Genomic DNA, 17178 nt, shown 5'->3' with positions numbered 1-17178 from the left:
GTAAGACTGTCCTACAGTTTGATGCCTTTTGTAACCTCTCAACCGGCTACAGGCCTGTTCTCTGTGCCTTCTCAGTCCTGGAAACCCAGCTGAAAGAGTTTAACTTGTTCTGAGGAGCAGGGGCAGAATGCAGTGATATGCTAGAAATGAGTCCCTTCAGCCTAGTCAGAAGTTGAAATGTTAATATGAGATGAAGCTGTAGCCTGGCTTATGATGGCACCAGAACCAGAAACTGGTCACGACAATTCTGTCAAACCCTTAGCCATTCATTTAGAGATGAGGCAATCTAGAGAGCTGCAGCGGGGTGGACACAGGGGGGTGTTGTTACAAAGATACAGATCTACAACACAGCTCTGATCCTGGCTCCAGATTGAAGGCTTGTCTAACCAAGAAGGCATGGCAAGCCCCACATTGGAGCTGGGATACTTGCCCTGTGGGTTACAGCTTTCAAGGCCAGCCTCTTTGGAGACAGGGTGACTGACCAGCTGAAAAGGGAGCATTGCCCAGCATATGCCAAGGACCTTGCAAGAATGTAAGTGAGCCTAGGACTACAGACTGGGGCCTAGTTACTGACAATACCCTGGAGAGTGCTCTACTCTGAAGCTAACTGTGAGCAGATTAACCCAGATTTTATGGCAGCTGTCTACTCCACGGGGTCATTTCTTTCTGAGCCTGCAACACATAAGACCTTGAAAATGGTAATTCCTGCCAGAAGTGGAGATGAGGAAGCCAGAGGCATCTTACATATAATGTCATGCTCTTACCTACAATGAGAATTGTCCAGAAGTCTCAAGCATTATTTCATCATCTTGGTTCTTATCGCATACTGTTCTAAAATGCAATGCATTGCTCATCTTATCCACAAAGGCCCCTCCAGGGAAGAGTTTTATAAGTAACCCCAAATTCAGGGGGCTTCCCTGGTGGCACAGTGGTTAAGAATCCGCCTGCCAATGCAGGGGACCACGGGTTCGAACCCTGGTCCGGGAAGATCCCACATGCCACGGAGCAACTAAGCCCGTGCGCCACAACTACTGAGCCTGCGCTCTAGAGCCCACGTGCCACAACTACTGAAGCCCACGCGCCTAGAGCCCATGCTCCGCAACCAGAGAAGCCACCGCAATGAGAAGCCCGCGCACTGCAATGAAGAGTAGCTCCCACTCGCCGCAACTAGAGAAAGCCCGTGCAGCAATGAAGACCAAACACAGTCAAAATAATTAAATAATTAATTAATTAAAAAAGAAACTCTAAATGCCAGTAGTTCCATAGGTGGGCCAACAATACAATTAGGCCAATAGTGACTAGGTCTGCAGCTCCTAGACATTAAAACATGTTAACTTGACCAGCATGGCAACTATAAGTTGATATAAAAGATTTAAATATAATTCAACTTAATGTAAGGGAAAATAATTACTTCTCAGAAGTCTATAAGCATTTACTTGCAAAAGATCTTTCCACTTATAAACTTTCCAAAATATAAAGCTATGTCTCAGTCAACTTAGCTCATCAGCAAAAGATGTTGCTAGCTGTTGCACGAATAGTATCTTTTGGGGCCTCAGAACAAGTAGACTTTTGGAACTTATCTGTTTGTAAGTTAAGAATTTCTGTAGTATTTTCAGAGAACGTTAGGTTTTCTTTCCAAATCTCCTAGTTTCTGGGATTCCAGATGAGTCGCTGAAAAAAAAATCGTACTTTATTCCCACGTTCACAGCCTACAGAAAGCTACAAAAGCTGAGACTCGGAAGGGACTTTAGCAATCATTTAGATTAAATTCCATCATTTTGCAAAGGTCAAACTGCATGTGTGGGCCAGTCAACAAGTAGTTACTTGACATAAGTCACACGGCTGGTCAGTGGCTGGGCTAAACTGCGAGCACAGATTATCGGACTTAAGTCCAGAGCTTGTTTCACTATATCAAGTGCTTTAAAACAAAGCTACTAGATTCTCATTCATTCATTCATCCTATTCAACACCAATTTATGAAACACATCTGATATGCCAGGAGCTGTTATATGTAGGCACAAAATGATAAATAGAATTAAGTTCCTTTAAAAAAAAAAATCCAAAAAGTCACTTTCTAAAAGTGCCCCTCGGTGTTCTAGTACATTTTCACACTGTGGTAAAAGCAAGAGAATTGAGACAAAAGATGAAAGAAGGTTGTACAGTCCTAACAACAATAATGATTCAACATCAATTAATCAGTGTGTGAATTATTTTGCCAGCAATAGGTACCTTTTTCACTAAGCTAATAAGTAAGGCCTTGAAACCATTATGACCTCTACTCCTGGCCCAAGGTGACCCCTCCAGTCCTGCCTAGGATGGCAAAAAGGAAGCTATGGTGAAAAATATCATGGACTTTGGGCTTTGGAACTAGAGGGGCCTAGGTTTCAAAATTCTGGCTCTGCCAATTAATAGTTTGTGACCTTGGATAAGTTACCCTCCCTTAGTCTCAATTTTTTCATCTCTAAAATGGAGATAAAACCACTTACTCTAGATGGTTACCGTAAAAATTGTTGTATGCAAATCATTTAGCTCAGTGTTGGCACAGAGTAGGCTTTTACCACAAAATACTATGATTGTCATCACTAATAAAAATAATTAATGGTATAATAATATGATCTGTAGAACAATTCTATAGAAATGAAACTAAATATGTGAATGGCCAGCAGACATGTTTTGCAACCTTTACATAGGCATGCCCACCATATTTAAAGGAAAGTTTTCTCCAATTAAACATTAGAGCACGGATTGAACTTAGGTTGGTCAGACTATAGAAGCTGAACATGTGACCACTCTGTACACTGTCTCCAAACAGAAATACCCTCTAGTAGACTAACCCTCAGGAAGAAAGCACAATTTCACTGAGAAGACCTGGGAGGGGTTTGGTCTCCTCAGAACTAAGTTGAAGGGACCATTGCGGAAGAGGTGAGGGTAGTGTTGCTGCCTTGGAAATCAGAACTGTTAAAACGTATTGAGCGCGAACACTTACAGCTTTCTCGGTAATAATCATAGCTTCACTTGTATTGTTTCATTTAATCGTTACAACAACCCTCCGAGGTGGAGGTGTCAGTATTATCCCTTTGTCACAGAAGGCTTATGCAACTTATCAAAGGTCACCAGTTGGTGAGGGGCAGAGTAAGGATTTAAACCCAGGGAACCTTCAGGCTGAAGGACTGGCTCCAAGGGGAGGGGAGGTACACTCCTGGCGTTTTAGAACGTGGTCCTGGGAGTTGGGAAAGCTCCACCTATGTCTCAGCCATGCTGAGGTCCATATCAGAGGGTCTGAGAGGAGAGGAAAAAAAGGGAAGGGACTGTCTGAAAAGAGGCAGGGGAGTCCTACTGCCTTCTCAGTCAAAGCCAGAAGCCTTGGAGGACGTGTATCTCTACCTCCTGATACTCGGCCTCCGACCGACTTGGGATAAGGAGGCATTACTGAACCGTGAAAGGTACCTTCTTCGTGCCTGGAAAAATCCCAAAGCTGCCTGCAACACTTTTTCTTTGAATGAAAAATCCTTGAAGACTCTGTCAAAGTTCCATTCTGTATGGCCAGCACCTAGTACAGTGCCTACCATGTTAATGGGGCACAATAAACATTTCTGAAAGGAAAAGGGGAAGTGAAGGTTAAGAAAAACTAGAAAGGATTCTCAAACACTTTATCAGAGCACGGTTATCAGAGGCCTAGCTCAGTAAAAGAACACTGGCCTGGGAGTCAGGAGACTTGGGTCCTACCCAGCTTTAAAACCACATGTATGAAACTGATGAGTCACTTACTCTCTCTGGCCCTCAGTTGGCTCATCTATAAAATGGGTTGGATAAGATGATCTATGTAGGAGATAATATGTAAAGGAGTCTTGTTCAATGGCTGGCCCAGAAGAGGCTTTTAACTTAGGTTTACTGATATGATGCTTTCCATCTTTTAAACTCCATCCTGTCATTTAACTTGGCTCCCTCATCTTACATATGAGGAAACAAAAGCACGGAGAAGTCAATTGGCAGTACAAGGTTACCCAATTAACTTAAATACACCCAAGACAACAATCAAGTTCCCTCGAGTCTCAGCCTGGTACCCTTTCTTCTACTCACACTGCACACTGCTTCCTGACTTGATTGGTATACTTGTTTCTCTCCTGCTATCCATGAAGCTGTTGAAAATAATGCTACATGACTGATGGTATTCAAGGAAGCCATCAAATCCATGCCATTGTCTTTGAGCAAGACTCATTTTAAAATGCCTAAAGAGAACAGTACATATATACATACATATATTTTTTAACCCTCAGAGATGGAAATTCTAGTACATTTCTTAGTAGTCTATTCCAATTTTGCTTGTTAGCAAAAACTTCCTTTTGTCTATCCCCAATCCTTCCTGCTGCAGTTTAAGCTTCTTGTGTTATCCTCAGGTGAGATGGAGAACACAGGTCAATATGTTCTGCTAAGCATGTTTATGCATGCAAAGATTGCCATTAAATTGCCCTTTATCCTCCCTTCTTTCCAAGCTGACTAATCCCAGTTTCTTTAAATTCTCTCATACTTCTTTTTTCCCAATGCTTTAATCACCTTTGTGGCTGAATTCTCAGCCACCTTGAGACTCAACCCCTCCCCGTTAATTACAAATCACAGAACTGGGCACAATTTCCTACTATGGTTCTGAATATTAACTGGTAAGCTGATTGTGTCATAGTTCCTACCAGAAGGTTCTCTAAATTCGCATTCCAAGATCATGCTTTGGTTTTAAAAACTATAGCACCCTAATTTAGGCTGAAAGTAGATTATTTGCAGCTTCTTCATAGCAAACTTAAACTTGAATCTCCCAACTCTTAACATATTCCTAACTACTCTCCTCCAAGGCAGTTAGGGAGAACTACTTTAAGAAGAATCCAGGTAAAACATAAGTAAGGAAGTAAATTAGCTGAACAGGAATCCTAAAATGTGTATCGAATGTCAATATAAGTAGATTTGGGTTTTGTGCATCACTGTTTCTACATTAATACAGATAGTTCAGAGGCATCTAAGAAGTAATGAGTCGGCAAAGCACAATTTACTTATCACGTATTGTTCCTACAGTGTTTTCTGTTTCTTTGTACAATTTTTCTAAATTCACAGTATTTTAGAACAAATTTTTTTTTCTAAATTGCACAATGGCACGTCTAAATGTTTTTTCTTTAACAAACATACTTATCTCCTTTGTGTTTTCTATATGTGCCATTGAGGCTCAAAAAAAAATAACTTTTTAAGATGTCTTTTGTTGTTTACATTAAGAATTAAGATCATGGTAGTATAAAGTTAGCAATCTCCTGAGCCATATATTAATACCAACTTAGTGAATACTTTTCAGATACCTACTATGCGTACACTAGGTACTTAGAGAGTGGAACAGAATATGAACAAAGCATAATATAAACCTGGAAGGTTTTCCAGAGGAGATGACATTTAAGTTGAACACTGAGGAATGAGCAGGATTTTGACACGACACTCAAGCTTAAGGAACGTCCGCCAAGCAAAGGAAGGCAGAATGGCATCACTGATACAGCTAATGAGACACTGGCCAAGGAAGTCACTGGGAAAGAACAGAATTGGATTCTGGAGAGATGCTATTTTTACAATAATTTTTCCAACAAAAAGTCATCCAAGTGACGTTCACACAGTCATGCCACTTCAGCGTGATCTCAGTTAGTTAGTAAATAACTAATTGACACAACAGGCTTCGTGCAGGATGGAGGCTGTGTAAAAGGAGGCAGTTTAAAAGGCCAGGCAATCCAGGGAAACAAAGCCATTTGCTTTTTATGGTTTAAATAATTTCACCCGCTACAAGTTTCACAATCTTTCTTCATTCCACACTGGGATCAGTTTGGTCCCACTTGGCAAGCATGGGACTTCTTTGTCTGTGCATGTGTGCTTCTCAGCAAGAAGAAGAACAACAAAAAAATGTGGCTGAGGTTGATCTGTAATTTTTCACTGTGGCTTTGAATCATGGATGATATCAGCACAGCTCCAGAAATTGGGTTTGTCAGTTAAGCCTCCCTCCCTGCCGGCTAAGCCCCAGAGCATGAAATATAAACCATAAAGAAACAATGGCAGGGCTCATGGGTTATTTATTGTTGTTCTCCAAATACATCTCGGTGATAGAATGGAAAATGGTCAACTGGGAATCCAAACTATATTCTCATCGAGGCCAAGATAATTTCTTAGGGTAGGCTTTTCTTTTCTTTCTTTCCTTCCTTTTTTTTTCTTTCATTTTTGAAAATTTGTTAACAAAGGAGAAGGAAAATGGTTGAGAAATGTCTGAGAATGGTTTGGCAGGATGGAGTGTGTGGCTTAACTAGCCAGAAGGAAGGAATTTTGAGTGTATCAAGGCAGAATTCTCAATCCATATCCGCTTTACAATTACACATGCCTGTGGGTTTGTGCTAATCTCATCAATAAGTTGAGGGAGTTAGAGCACTGGACGGGAGTTGGTGAACTTGGAGGACGTGTATGGATACTACATGTATGTGATCGTAGGCACACGTGTTTGTGTGTGTCCTTTCAATAAAAATGAAAAGCTGTAGAAAAAAAAACCCAATTCATTAGACATTTATTAAAAACATGTATATCCTGGATCAGACCTTGGGCTAGGAGGGCTAATAGTAGTGAGAAAAGGACCCTGTCTTGGAGGGGATCCTGAACCAGAAGGAGAAAGAGGAAAGTAAACATATTCAGTTGGATGGGGGGAGAGGGGGAGGTCCTATGCCCCCACATTGTGACTTAGGCAACTATGTGGACAATGATTTTCCACTAACAAAAATAGGAAAAACGTGAGAGATGGTCATTTTGGAAAGAAAGACTAACAATCCAGACCTGGGCATTCTGAGCTACAGGTAGCTACACAACATCTAGTAGATTTTCAGCAAACACGTGGACACGTGAGCCTGGAGCTTAGGAGGGAAGTCTGGTCTAGAGGTAGTGATCTGATCTGGTTGGGGTGTGGGTGGATTTCACAAGCATAAATGAGAGATCTCCCAGTGAGAATGCACAGTGAGAAGAGAACCAAGGATAGCTGTGATTCAATAAACCCCCCTTGGGTGACCACTCTGTGTAGTCATTTTATGAGGTACTTCCAGGCATAGAGGCAAAGATGGGAGTTCCGGCCCTCGAGGAGATGACTTTTACAGGTATTTGAGTAAGACAAATTTCTTTCTTGACATCAGTGGTACCTCCTCTACATTCACCCCCCAAATTTACCAAAGTGACACAGAAAATATTGTTTGATACTTTCTATGCCTTCCCAGTACATTTTCCTAGTTTTTCATTTTGTTCTTAAATTTAGGATTGTCAATTGTCAGTTTTCTCTCTGCCGTTAGAACACTAAGCTCCTTGAAGTCAGAGGCCACTATACCATGTATTTCTTTTTTAAGTTCTCAAGACTCTACATGAGAATAATAACTATCACTTACTGAGAACATCCAGGCATTATTTGGAAGGGCTTTACAGACGTTATTTCATTTAAACATCACAACAACTGTACAAGGTTGGTATTACTACTCCAGTTCATAGATGCAACAATTAGGATACAACTGCTGGCAAACAGCATAACCAAGACACAAAGCCAAATGTATCTCATGTTCACAGGAGTAAATCCATGCTCTTTTAAAAGTCCTCATGCTGGGACCTCTCTCGTGGCGCCGTGGTTAAGAATCCACCTGCCAGGGCTTCCCTGGTGGCGCAGTGGTTGGGAGTCCGCCTGCCAGTGCAGGGGACAAGGGTTCATGCCCCGGTCCGGGAAGATCCCACATGCCGCGGAGTGGCTGGGCCCATGAGCCATGGCCGCTGAGCCTGCGCGTCCGGAGCCTGTGCTCCACAACGGGAGAGGCCACAACAGTGAGAGGCCCGCGTACCACAAAAACAAACAAACAAACAAAAAATCCACCTGCCAATGCAGGGTACACAGGTTCGAGCCCTGGTCCGGGAAGATCCCACATGTCACGGAGCAACTAAGCCCATGAGCCACAACTACTGAGCTTGTGCTCTAGAGCCTGCGAGCCACAACTACTGAGCCTGCGAGCCACAACTACGGAAGCTCACGCACCTAGAGCCTGTGCTCTGCAACAAGAGCAGCCACCGCAATGAGAAGTCCACGCAATGCAATGAAGAGTAGCCCCTGCTCACCGTAACTGGAGAAAGCCTGTGCGCAGCAACGAAGACCCAACACAGCCAAAAATAAATAAATGTATAAAAAAAAAATAGAAGTCCTCATGCTGTCTCTATATGTCCAGTCCCAATAAGAGGGAACAAATGATACCATCAGTGAAAGGAGGTAGGTTTTGTAATAACTGAGGATCTGCCATCAAACACCCTCATCCACGCCTACCTACTCCAAGGACTAGTGAGTTAGCGTGCTTTGAGAAGCACTAAGACTATTTAGTAAATGTCCAAACTTTTAAGGAATGAAAACCCGACAAATGAGAAGGGGTTGTTGTATCCATCACATAATGAACATGTCTATTTAAAAAAAAAAGAGAACATATAGGGCAGCTGCTGGGAGTGTGCGTGGACGGGATCGCCTGGTGTTCTTGGATGAGTGGTGGACACCCCACTCGGTTTCTTCTGTGTGTGGGTGTATGGAATTGAGAGTGGAGGGGACAAAGCACAGGAAAGGGACCCCCACAGTCACCGGTGTTTGAGGGTGTCTACAACAATTCCAGAATGCTGCATTTCCTTACAGCTGTTGTGGGCTCCACTTGTGATGTAAAGGTAAAGAATGGTACCACCTATGAAGGTATCTTCAAGACACTGAGCTCAAAGTTTGAACTGGCAGTAGACGCTGTGCATCGGAAAGCATTGGAGCCAGCAGGTGGCCCTCGTCGGGAAGACATTGTGGACACCATGGTATTTAAGCCAAGTGATGTCATGCTTGTCCACTTCTGAAATGTTGACTTCAATTATGCTACTAAAGACAAGTTCACTGATTCAGCCATTGCCATGAACTCGAAGGTGAATGGGGAGCACAAAGAGAAGGTGCTTCAGCGCTGGGAGGGGGGCGACAGCAACAGCGATGACTACGACCTGGAGTCTGACATGTCCAATGGATGGGACCCCAATGAAATGTTCAAGTTCAATGAGGAGAACTACGGCGTAAAGACCACCTACGACAGCAGTCTCTCTTCTTACACGGTGCCCTTAGAGAAGGACAACTCAGAAGAATTTCGTCAGCGGGAGCTGCGTGCAGCCCAGTTGGCTCGAGAGATTGAATCGAGCCCCCAGTACCGCCTGCGGATTGCCATGGAGAACGACGACGGGCGCACCGAGGAGGAGAAGCACAGTGCGGTTCAGCGACAGGGTTCAGGGCGAGAGAGCCCCAGCTTGGCATCTAGGGAGGGAAAGTATATCCCTCTACCCCAACGAGTTCGGGAAGGTCCCCGGGGAGGAGTTCGATGCAGTAGTTCTCGGGGTGGCCGGCCTGGCCTTAGCTCTTTGCCACCTCGTGGCCCTCACCATCTTGACAATAGCAGCCCTGGCCCAGGTTCTGAGACACGCGGTATCAATGGAGGCCCTTCCCGCATGTCCCCTAAGGCACAGCGGCCTCTGAGAGGTGCCAAGACTCTGTCTTCCCCCAGCAGCAGGCCTTCTGGAGAAGCTTCTGTTCCACCTCCTCCTGCAGTAGGCCGGATGTACCCACCACGCTCTCCCAAGTCAGCTGCCCCTGCCCCAATCTCAGCTTCCTGTCCTGAGCCTCCCATCGGCTCAGCAGTACCGACCTCTTCAGCTTCCATCCCCGTGACATCATCAGTTGGGGATCCTGGAGTAGGCTCCATTTCCCCAGCTTCTCCAAAGATCTCACTGGCACCCACAGATGTAAAAGAACTCCCAGCCAAGGAACCTGGGAGAACGCTGGAGTCCCAGGAGCTGTCCCGAATAGCAGGGAAAGTCCCTGGCCTTCAGAACGAGCAGAAACGCTTTCAACTGGAAGAACTGAGAAAATTTGGGGCCCAGTTTAAGACAGAATCCATATCGGATAAGGAGGACAAATCACCCCTGCCACCAGCAGGAGGCGCCGAAGGGCCGGATCAGCCCCCACCGCCTTGCCCAAGCCAAACCAGTAGCCCCCCAGTGGGCCTCATCAAGGGAGATGACAAGGATGAGGGCCCTGTTGCTGAACAAGTGAAGAAGTCAACATTGAACCCTAATGCCAAGGAGTTCAATCCCACTAAGCCCCTGCTGTCTGTGAATAAATCCACCAGTACTCCAACTTCTCCTGGGCCCCGGACTCATTCAACTCCCTCCATCCCGGTGCTGACAGCAGGCCAGAGTGGGCTATATAGCCCGCAGTACATTTCCTACATACCTCAGATCCACATGGGACCAGCTGTTCAGGCACCTCAGATGTATCCATATCCTGTGTCCAACTCAGTGCCTGGACAGCAGGGCAAGTACCGGGGAGCAAAAGGCTCCCTGCCCCCCCAGCGCTCGGACCAACACCAGCCAGCCTCAGCCCCTCCGATGATGCAGGCTGCCGCCGCTGCTGGCCCCCCTCTGGTGGCTGCCACACCTTATTCTTCCTACATCCCCTACAATCCACAGCAGTTCCCAGGCCAGCCCGCCATGATGCAGCCCATGGCCCACTACCCCTCGCAGCCGGTGTTTGCCCCCATGCTTCAAAGCAACCCACGCATGCTGACGTCGGGGAGCCATCCCCAGGCCATTGTGTCATCCTCCACCCCTCAGTACCCTTCTGCAGAGCAGCCCACCCCTCAAGCCCTTTATGCCACTGTTCACCAGTCCTATCCACACCATGCCACGCAGCTCCATGCCCACCAGCCGCAGCCGGCCACCACGCCTACTGGGAGCCAGCCGCAGTCCCAGCATGCAGCCCCCAGTCCCGTCCAGCACCAGGCGGGGCAGGCCCCACACCTGGCCAGTGGACAGCCACAGCAGAACCTGTACCACCCAGGGGCCCTGACAGGCACGCCGCCTTCTCTGCCGCCGGGACCTTCTGCGCAGTCCCCTCAGAGCAGCTTCCCCCAGCCAGCCACTGTGTATGCTATTCATGCCCACCAGCAGCTGCCCCACGGCTTCACCAACATGGCCCATGTTACCCAGGCCCATGTCCAAACTGGAATCACAGCAGCCCCGCCCCCTCACCCTGGGGCTCCCCACCCGCCCCAGGTGATGCTGCTGCACCCACCCCAGAGCCATGGGGGCCCCCCCAAGGCGCGGTGCCCCAGAGTGGGGTGCCTGCACTCTCAGCTTCCACACCCTCACCCTATCCCTACATCGGACACCCCCAAGCCCCATGAGACACCTTGAGGAGGCGCTCCTACCAGCACTGCCCCACACCCCGCACTGGACGGCACTGGATGCAGGGACAGCTGCTTGGGTTCTAATGCTCCTGCTCTCTTCTCTTTCCCCTCCAACCAGTTCAATCTCATCCCTCCCAGCAGCTCCCCTTCCACCCCCCGGGGAACTGAAGATTGTCCTGGCCGCGACCTGAGACCTCCATGAGTGGAGGGAAGAGTGACCTATGTCTCTTCCCCCAGCAGCTCGGACCAGTCCCAGCCCCCCAATCCCCCTTTCCCCCCGGGGGTGGGGGGAGCTGGGGGAATTCCTGCCAAGCACCTTGAATGGGAAGGGCCTCAAAGTGGGTAGGGCCGGGGTCCAGCGGAGGTGGGGGGTTCCTGCTGTGCCCCTGACCATCCCCACCCCATCTTGCCCTTCCATCCTCTCATCTATCCCCCCCACTGGAGACGAAGATCTTTTATTTTCTATTATTTATAACCTCAGACTTGGGCCCCCTGTTCTTTCTTCCCCATTAACTTGAATGACCTGCGTGAGAGACACAGATGCCCCACAAGGATGGTTGGACAAGGACTTTTACTTTTTATTACATAAAAATATTTTTAAAAAATTAAAAAAAATAAAATTTTAAACTAACTTAAAAAAAAAATAAATAAAAAATAAAAAAAAAAGAAACAAGTAGTGTTTGATGCAGGTTCTGCAGGCTGGCCTTGGGTCTTTTCTTCAGTTTGTAAATAATACTGTGTTGGGCAGTAAAATTAGGAATTCAAAAGAATCTTATAAAATTGAAGAATAAAGAATTGAAAAGCTAAATAAGATTCGAAAACTCAAATTTGACAGAGTATTCTAAGGGAGGATTAGAATATTTGACATTAATATAACTGAGTTTAACAACCAAGTGAGAACAAGCAAAATATGGTATATCCATGCAATGGAATATTATTCAGCCATAAAAGGAATGAGGTCCTGACTCATACTACAGCATGCATGAGCCTTGAAAACATTATGCTAAAAGAAAAAAGCCAGACACAAAAGGCAACATACATTTTTATATGAAATGTCTAGAATTTGCAAATTCACAGACACGGAAAATAGGTTAGTGATTGCCAGCAGCTGGGGGGAGGGGGAATGGAGTGTGACTGCTAATGGGCACTGACTGGGTTTCATTTTTGGAGGGATGAAAATGTTCTAGAATTAGATAGTAGTGACGGTTGTTCAATCCAGTGAGCATACTAAAAAGCCACTGAATTGTATACTTTAAACAGGCGAATTTATTTTATTTTATTTTATTTTTAATATGAATTAGTTCCTCAAAGTTGTTTATTAATTAATTAATTTATTTTTGCTGAGTTGGGTCTTCGTTTCTGTGCAAGGGCTTTCTCTAGTTGTGGCAAGTGGGGGCCACTCTTCATCGCGGTGCATGGGCCTCTCACTATCGTGGCCTCTCTTGTTGTGGAGCACAGGCGCCAGACGCGCAGGCTCAGTAGTTGTGGCTCACGGGCCTAGTTGCTCCGCAGCATGTGGGATCCTCCCAGGCCAGGGCTCGAACCCATGTCCCCTGCATTAGCAGGCAGATTCTCAACCACTGCGCCACCAGGGAAAATTTTATGGTATGTGAATTATAGTTTAATTAAAAATTTCAAGTTAAAAAATCAAGCAAACAGACTTCCTTGGCAGTCCAGTGGTTCAGAATCCACACTTCCACTGCAAGGGGCAGGGGTTTGATCCCTGGTTAGGGAACTAAGATCCTGTATGCTGCGCAGTACAACCAAAACAAAATCAAGCAAGCAATGAGACTCATAAGAAGAAGTACTTAGGAATCACAAAACAATGTTCTTTTTATTAAAGGATTGGCCAGACCCTATGGACTATAGCATCAAGTTCTGGGATCCAGATGGTTTACAGGACAGCCACAAAGTTGATTAGGCTTGAAAAATAAGACTTATATGGAATACCAAAGATATGGGAGTGATTCTACCTAAAAATCCAAAGTCAAAGGGGGTGATTTAATAACAGTTTCTTCACGTACATAAGGATTCTTAAGCAGAGAATAGTAACCCACGGCTTTCCATCTCCTCTGAAGATAGAGCAGAAGAAAGAGGGCTCAAAAGGTAATAAAAGGACTCAGGACAGACACAAGACAGAGCCTCCTTAGAGTGAGAGTCTGACAAAGGGCAAGGTTACTAAAAGAGGCTGTGGGCTCTCTACCACCTCTGGAGATCTCCAAAATAAGGGCAGAGGCTTCAGGACTTTGAGAATGTTTGCAAAGCCACATCTGTGAATCTGTCATCATGCTACTCTAGAGGACACCCTTTCTGATTTAAGGTAACTGAGAGGGAAAAATGGAAAGACATGTTATGTACTAGATGAAGTCCAGCGGGTTTATGTTAAAGTAAATTTATTTAGGATAATTCCAATTTCCTATTGTTTTCCTTTATAAGTCATCCTTATGGGAGAAAAAAAGATTATCAAATTCTCCTGCTCCAAATGAACTCAGAAGCTCTGATACACAAGATTCAGGTGTTCCGTCAACAACACACCCATACTGGGAGTTTTAGCTACCTAGAAGTTCCCTTTCTCTTTATTAATCTTTCCAGAATTTTGTAGTTTTTCCCATCTTTCCAGAACTTGGTAGTTTTTCCCTAATTCTGAAAGTATCTCTGCTATCAGCCTTTTATCCACCTAACCAGTCTGTCAGACTGCTGGAATTTTCCCTTTGCCCTGTCGCCAGACTTTGTGCTTCACTGAACCCCTTCTGCTCCCCTCCATGACAACTGTGTAATCTACCATGTCTAGAAGTGCCAGGTTAGAATATTGATATTCCAAGTTCTGCCTTCATAATATATATACACCCCGTCATCTAATACATCATATTTTCATATTAAAAATTCCACGAAATCAAGCTTTTGGATTATATTAGTTACCTACTTTTTCAATACAGAACTATTAATTTTCTGAAATAATTAGGGCAACTTTTCACAGATCTTAACTGTATGATTTTTATCTCTAAAGAGAGACCGATATACTGATGTCATAATTATACACTTGAAATTTCTGCTCTTGATTATAAGATCACTCCACATCAATAGCACTCATGCTCAGGAAATAGCAAAATTAAGTCATCACTTACAAACTGGCATACCTTCCAATAAGCACATATTTCCTTAGTGTCCATCCTCAGAGTATCACAAATATTACTGGCAGCCACTATTACAAAATGTACTGCCAACTGCTAGTGATAACAAAAAGTAGACATCTCACCTTACTGTAGCCAGAATCAAAGTTAGACCAGAAATGAATCAGGAAATATTACGGTCTTTTCCTTAACCCCTAGTACTAACTTGGAATTGAGATGAGGGTAGTGGGATAACATCAAATAATCTTTACAAGTCAGAACAGAACAAGTCTTAAAGTTGTTTTTGGCTCCATTACCTCTGGGTCGGCTCCTGAGACAGAAGTCAAGCTGTGACTTACAGGGTTATATTAATTTTCCTTATGCTGCTTAATTTTAGTAGCATAGTTTCCACATACTCTAATTTCTTGTTTTCAGTGTTGTATGACATGTCTTGTAAACAGTGTGAAGTTGGTTTAACTGTGTAACATTAAAGTTATATCCCCACTAGGTCTACAATCTAAAGACCTGCCACTTACAGATAAGGAGCAGTTCTGACCTCTGGGAACTACTGAGAATTATGGAGAAATCCAACAAGGCCCTCTTACGTTTTGAGACTAACCTTCAACAAGAAGGCTTTGCTAATTTCTACATAGCTGTCCTTTAAAAATTAGGTAGACAAACACTTTACAGTCCAGACCCTGAGTCTTCCATGACTTCCTCTGTTTTAGAGGAACATTCTTCTGCATAGGTGCCCAACTCTCTGCACCACATTTTGTAGGTCCCATTCCTCCACAGAGACTATGAAAACAAGGTTTGTGTCAAATTTAATTTAGCCCAGAGCCACACAGTCCCACCAGGTAAAAAGTCTAGTGAATATTGCTCTAGGGCGGGGATTGTATATTTCCAGAGTTCAGAACAGATCGCAGTAATGCTTCAGACAGTGTGTCCACCTGTTAATACAGCCGTTCTTGTGCTCTTCGTGGGTTATGGTGCCAACCCCCAATCAGTCTGATGGAAGCTGAAACCATTTCCCCTGTCTTGCACAGCCCTATCATAGAACACTGACTGACTAAAGTAGCAGTTATGTTCTTGATCAAGAGACCTTTTACAAAGTATCCTTCTCCGTAAAGGAGCCACTCTCTCTATATTAATCAACCACAAATGATATGCCTCTACACTGTGTGGGATTAAGCTCTCTGAAATCTCCACTGAGATTCAAGGCTGGGGGTTTTTAGGAAGGAGGAATGAAGAATGATCGGAAAGCAGCAATAAGGAAACAGATGATACCTACCCCACATCCAGGGCTCATGGTAGGAGACTGTGGAAAATAACCACCACCACTTAAGAGGGCAGCATGCTTAGACACATGAGAGGCAAAGTTCTCCTAGAGTTAGAAGGTGAAAGGAATGTTCCAAGAAGAGGCTGAGGATATAGGATATTTTGCTGATGTCAGATTCTGAATTCTAGAGACACAGGACTTGGTGGGGAGAGAGGTGTGGAAGAGAGAAATCAGAGTTTGGGAGGTAAAGGGTTTCCTACAAGTTGGGCTTCCTGTGACATCTAAACAGTGATCAAAGTACAGTGAGATCAGATCTGCATTACTGGAGTCAGAGACTGATGACTAGGCTGAGAATGGGGTCAGAGAGGGGTGATTACCTGGGTTCCCCTTGACCCCTGATAATGGAGTGTCCAGTGAGGTCCAGTGAAGGAAGATCTTATCCAAGTACATATACTCGTCTTGATTCCTGATGATGTAGGAGGTGATACATAAATCCATATGACAGAGGAATATGCTATACATTTAAAAGTTTTTCTATGTAATTTTAAATCTAATTAATTCTATGGTAACAAATTAAAAGGTGAAGAAACAGCTAGGATAATGGATGTTAGGTGGCATTCTTTTTTTTTTTTTTTTTTTTTTTTTTTTTTTTTTTTTTGCGGTACGCGGGCCTCTCACTGTTGTGGCCTCTTCCGTTAAGGAGCACAGGCTCCGGACGCACAGGCTCAGTGGCCATGGCTCACGGGCCCAGCCGCTCCACGGCACGTGGGATCTTCCCGGACCGGGGCACAAACCTGTGTCCCCTGCATCGGCAGGTGGACTCTCAACCACTGGGCCACCAGGGAAGCCCTAGGTGGCATTCTTTAAGAAGATTTTGACAGCCTCATTTGGGAACTATTTTGGGGAGTCAAGGATTCTTCATGGCTTTTGGAAAATTGATATAGGTATGTTTGATATGATGCCCTCTTAACCTTTTCTAAGACACCACAGTACAATTCACCTCGGGAAAGTTATAAAATCTCCTTGAGATTCAGTTCCCTTATCTGTCAAGTGGTTAGAAGTGGGGAAAAAAACTAACACCTATCTCTTAGGGCTGTCATGAGGATTAAATGATGTAATAAATAAATAAATAAATAATGCAAGCACAGCACCTTCCACAGAGTACACGCACAATAAATACTTAATTACCTTTTTCATTTGTTCTTTACAACAAACCCATGAGTCAAGTGTTATCTCCATTTTAAAATGCAGAAATTGATTTGTAGTGAGATTCAGTAATGTATTTAAGGTGTCTCTTTTAGGAAGAGGCTGAGCTGGGGTTTTTAACTCTGTTTACACTGATGCCAAAGGTCGGTCTGAGCTCCTTCTGCTAAACTTATTGTCTCTCCTATTTGTTTTTCTACTACAGTTAATATCAGAACTTATTTCCCCCAAATTGGTTGAAAAACATACTGCTTCTATAACCTAGTAAAACAGGTGTACCTAGCGCAGGACCACACGAGAATAGCTATCAGAC

General features: G+C 44.5%; 2 protein-coding genes across 6 annotated transcripts in view; one reads left to right on the top strand and one right to left on the bottom strand.

Annotated features, from left to right (window-relative positions):
• The window catches only part of RAD51B (RAD51 paralog B), a 666036-nt gene that overhangs the window by 280286 nt on the left and 368572 nt on the right, over positions 1–17178 (bottom strand). The window lies entirely within an intron of this gene.
• LOC309802273 (ataxin-2-like protein) lies at positions 7112–11933 on the top strand (the record flags this gene model as incomplete). The annotated part of the gene is given in 4 exon segments (XM_082617700.1): positions 7112–7148; positions 8606–8898; positions 8902–11179; positions 11182–11933. Coding segments are annotated over 4 exon segments (2697 nt in total). The 3' UTR covers positions 11271–11933.

This window comes from Mesoplodon mirus (genome assembly GCF_964341445.2).
Source record: "Mesoplodon mirus genome assembly, chromosome: 4".
NCBI lineage: Eukaryota > Metazoa > Chordata > Mammalia > Artiodactyla > Ziphiidae > Mesoplodon > Mesoplodon mirus.
Note: the sequence above shows the minus strand (reverse complement) of the source record. Positions and strands in the feature narration are given on the sequence as shown.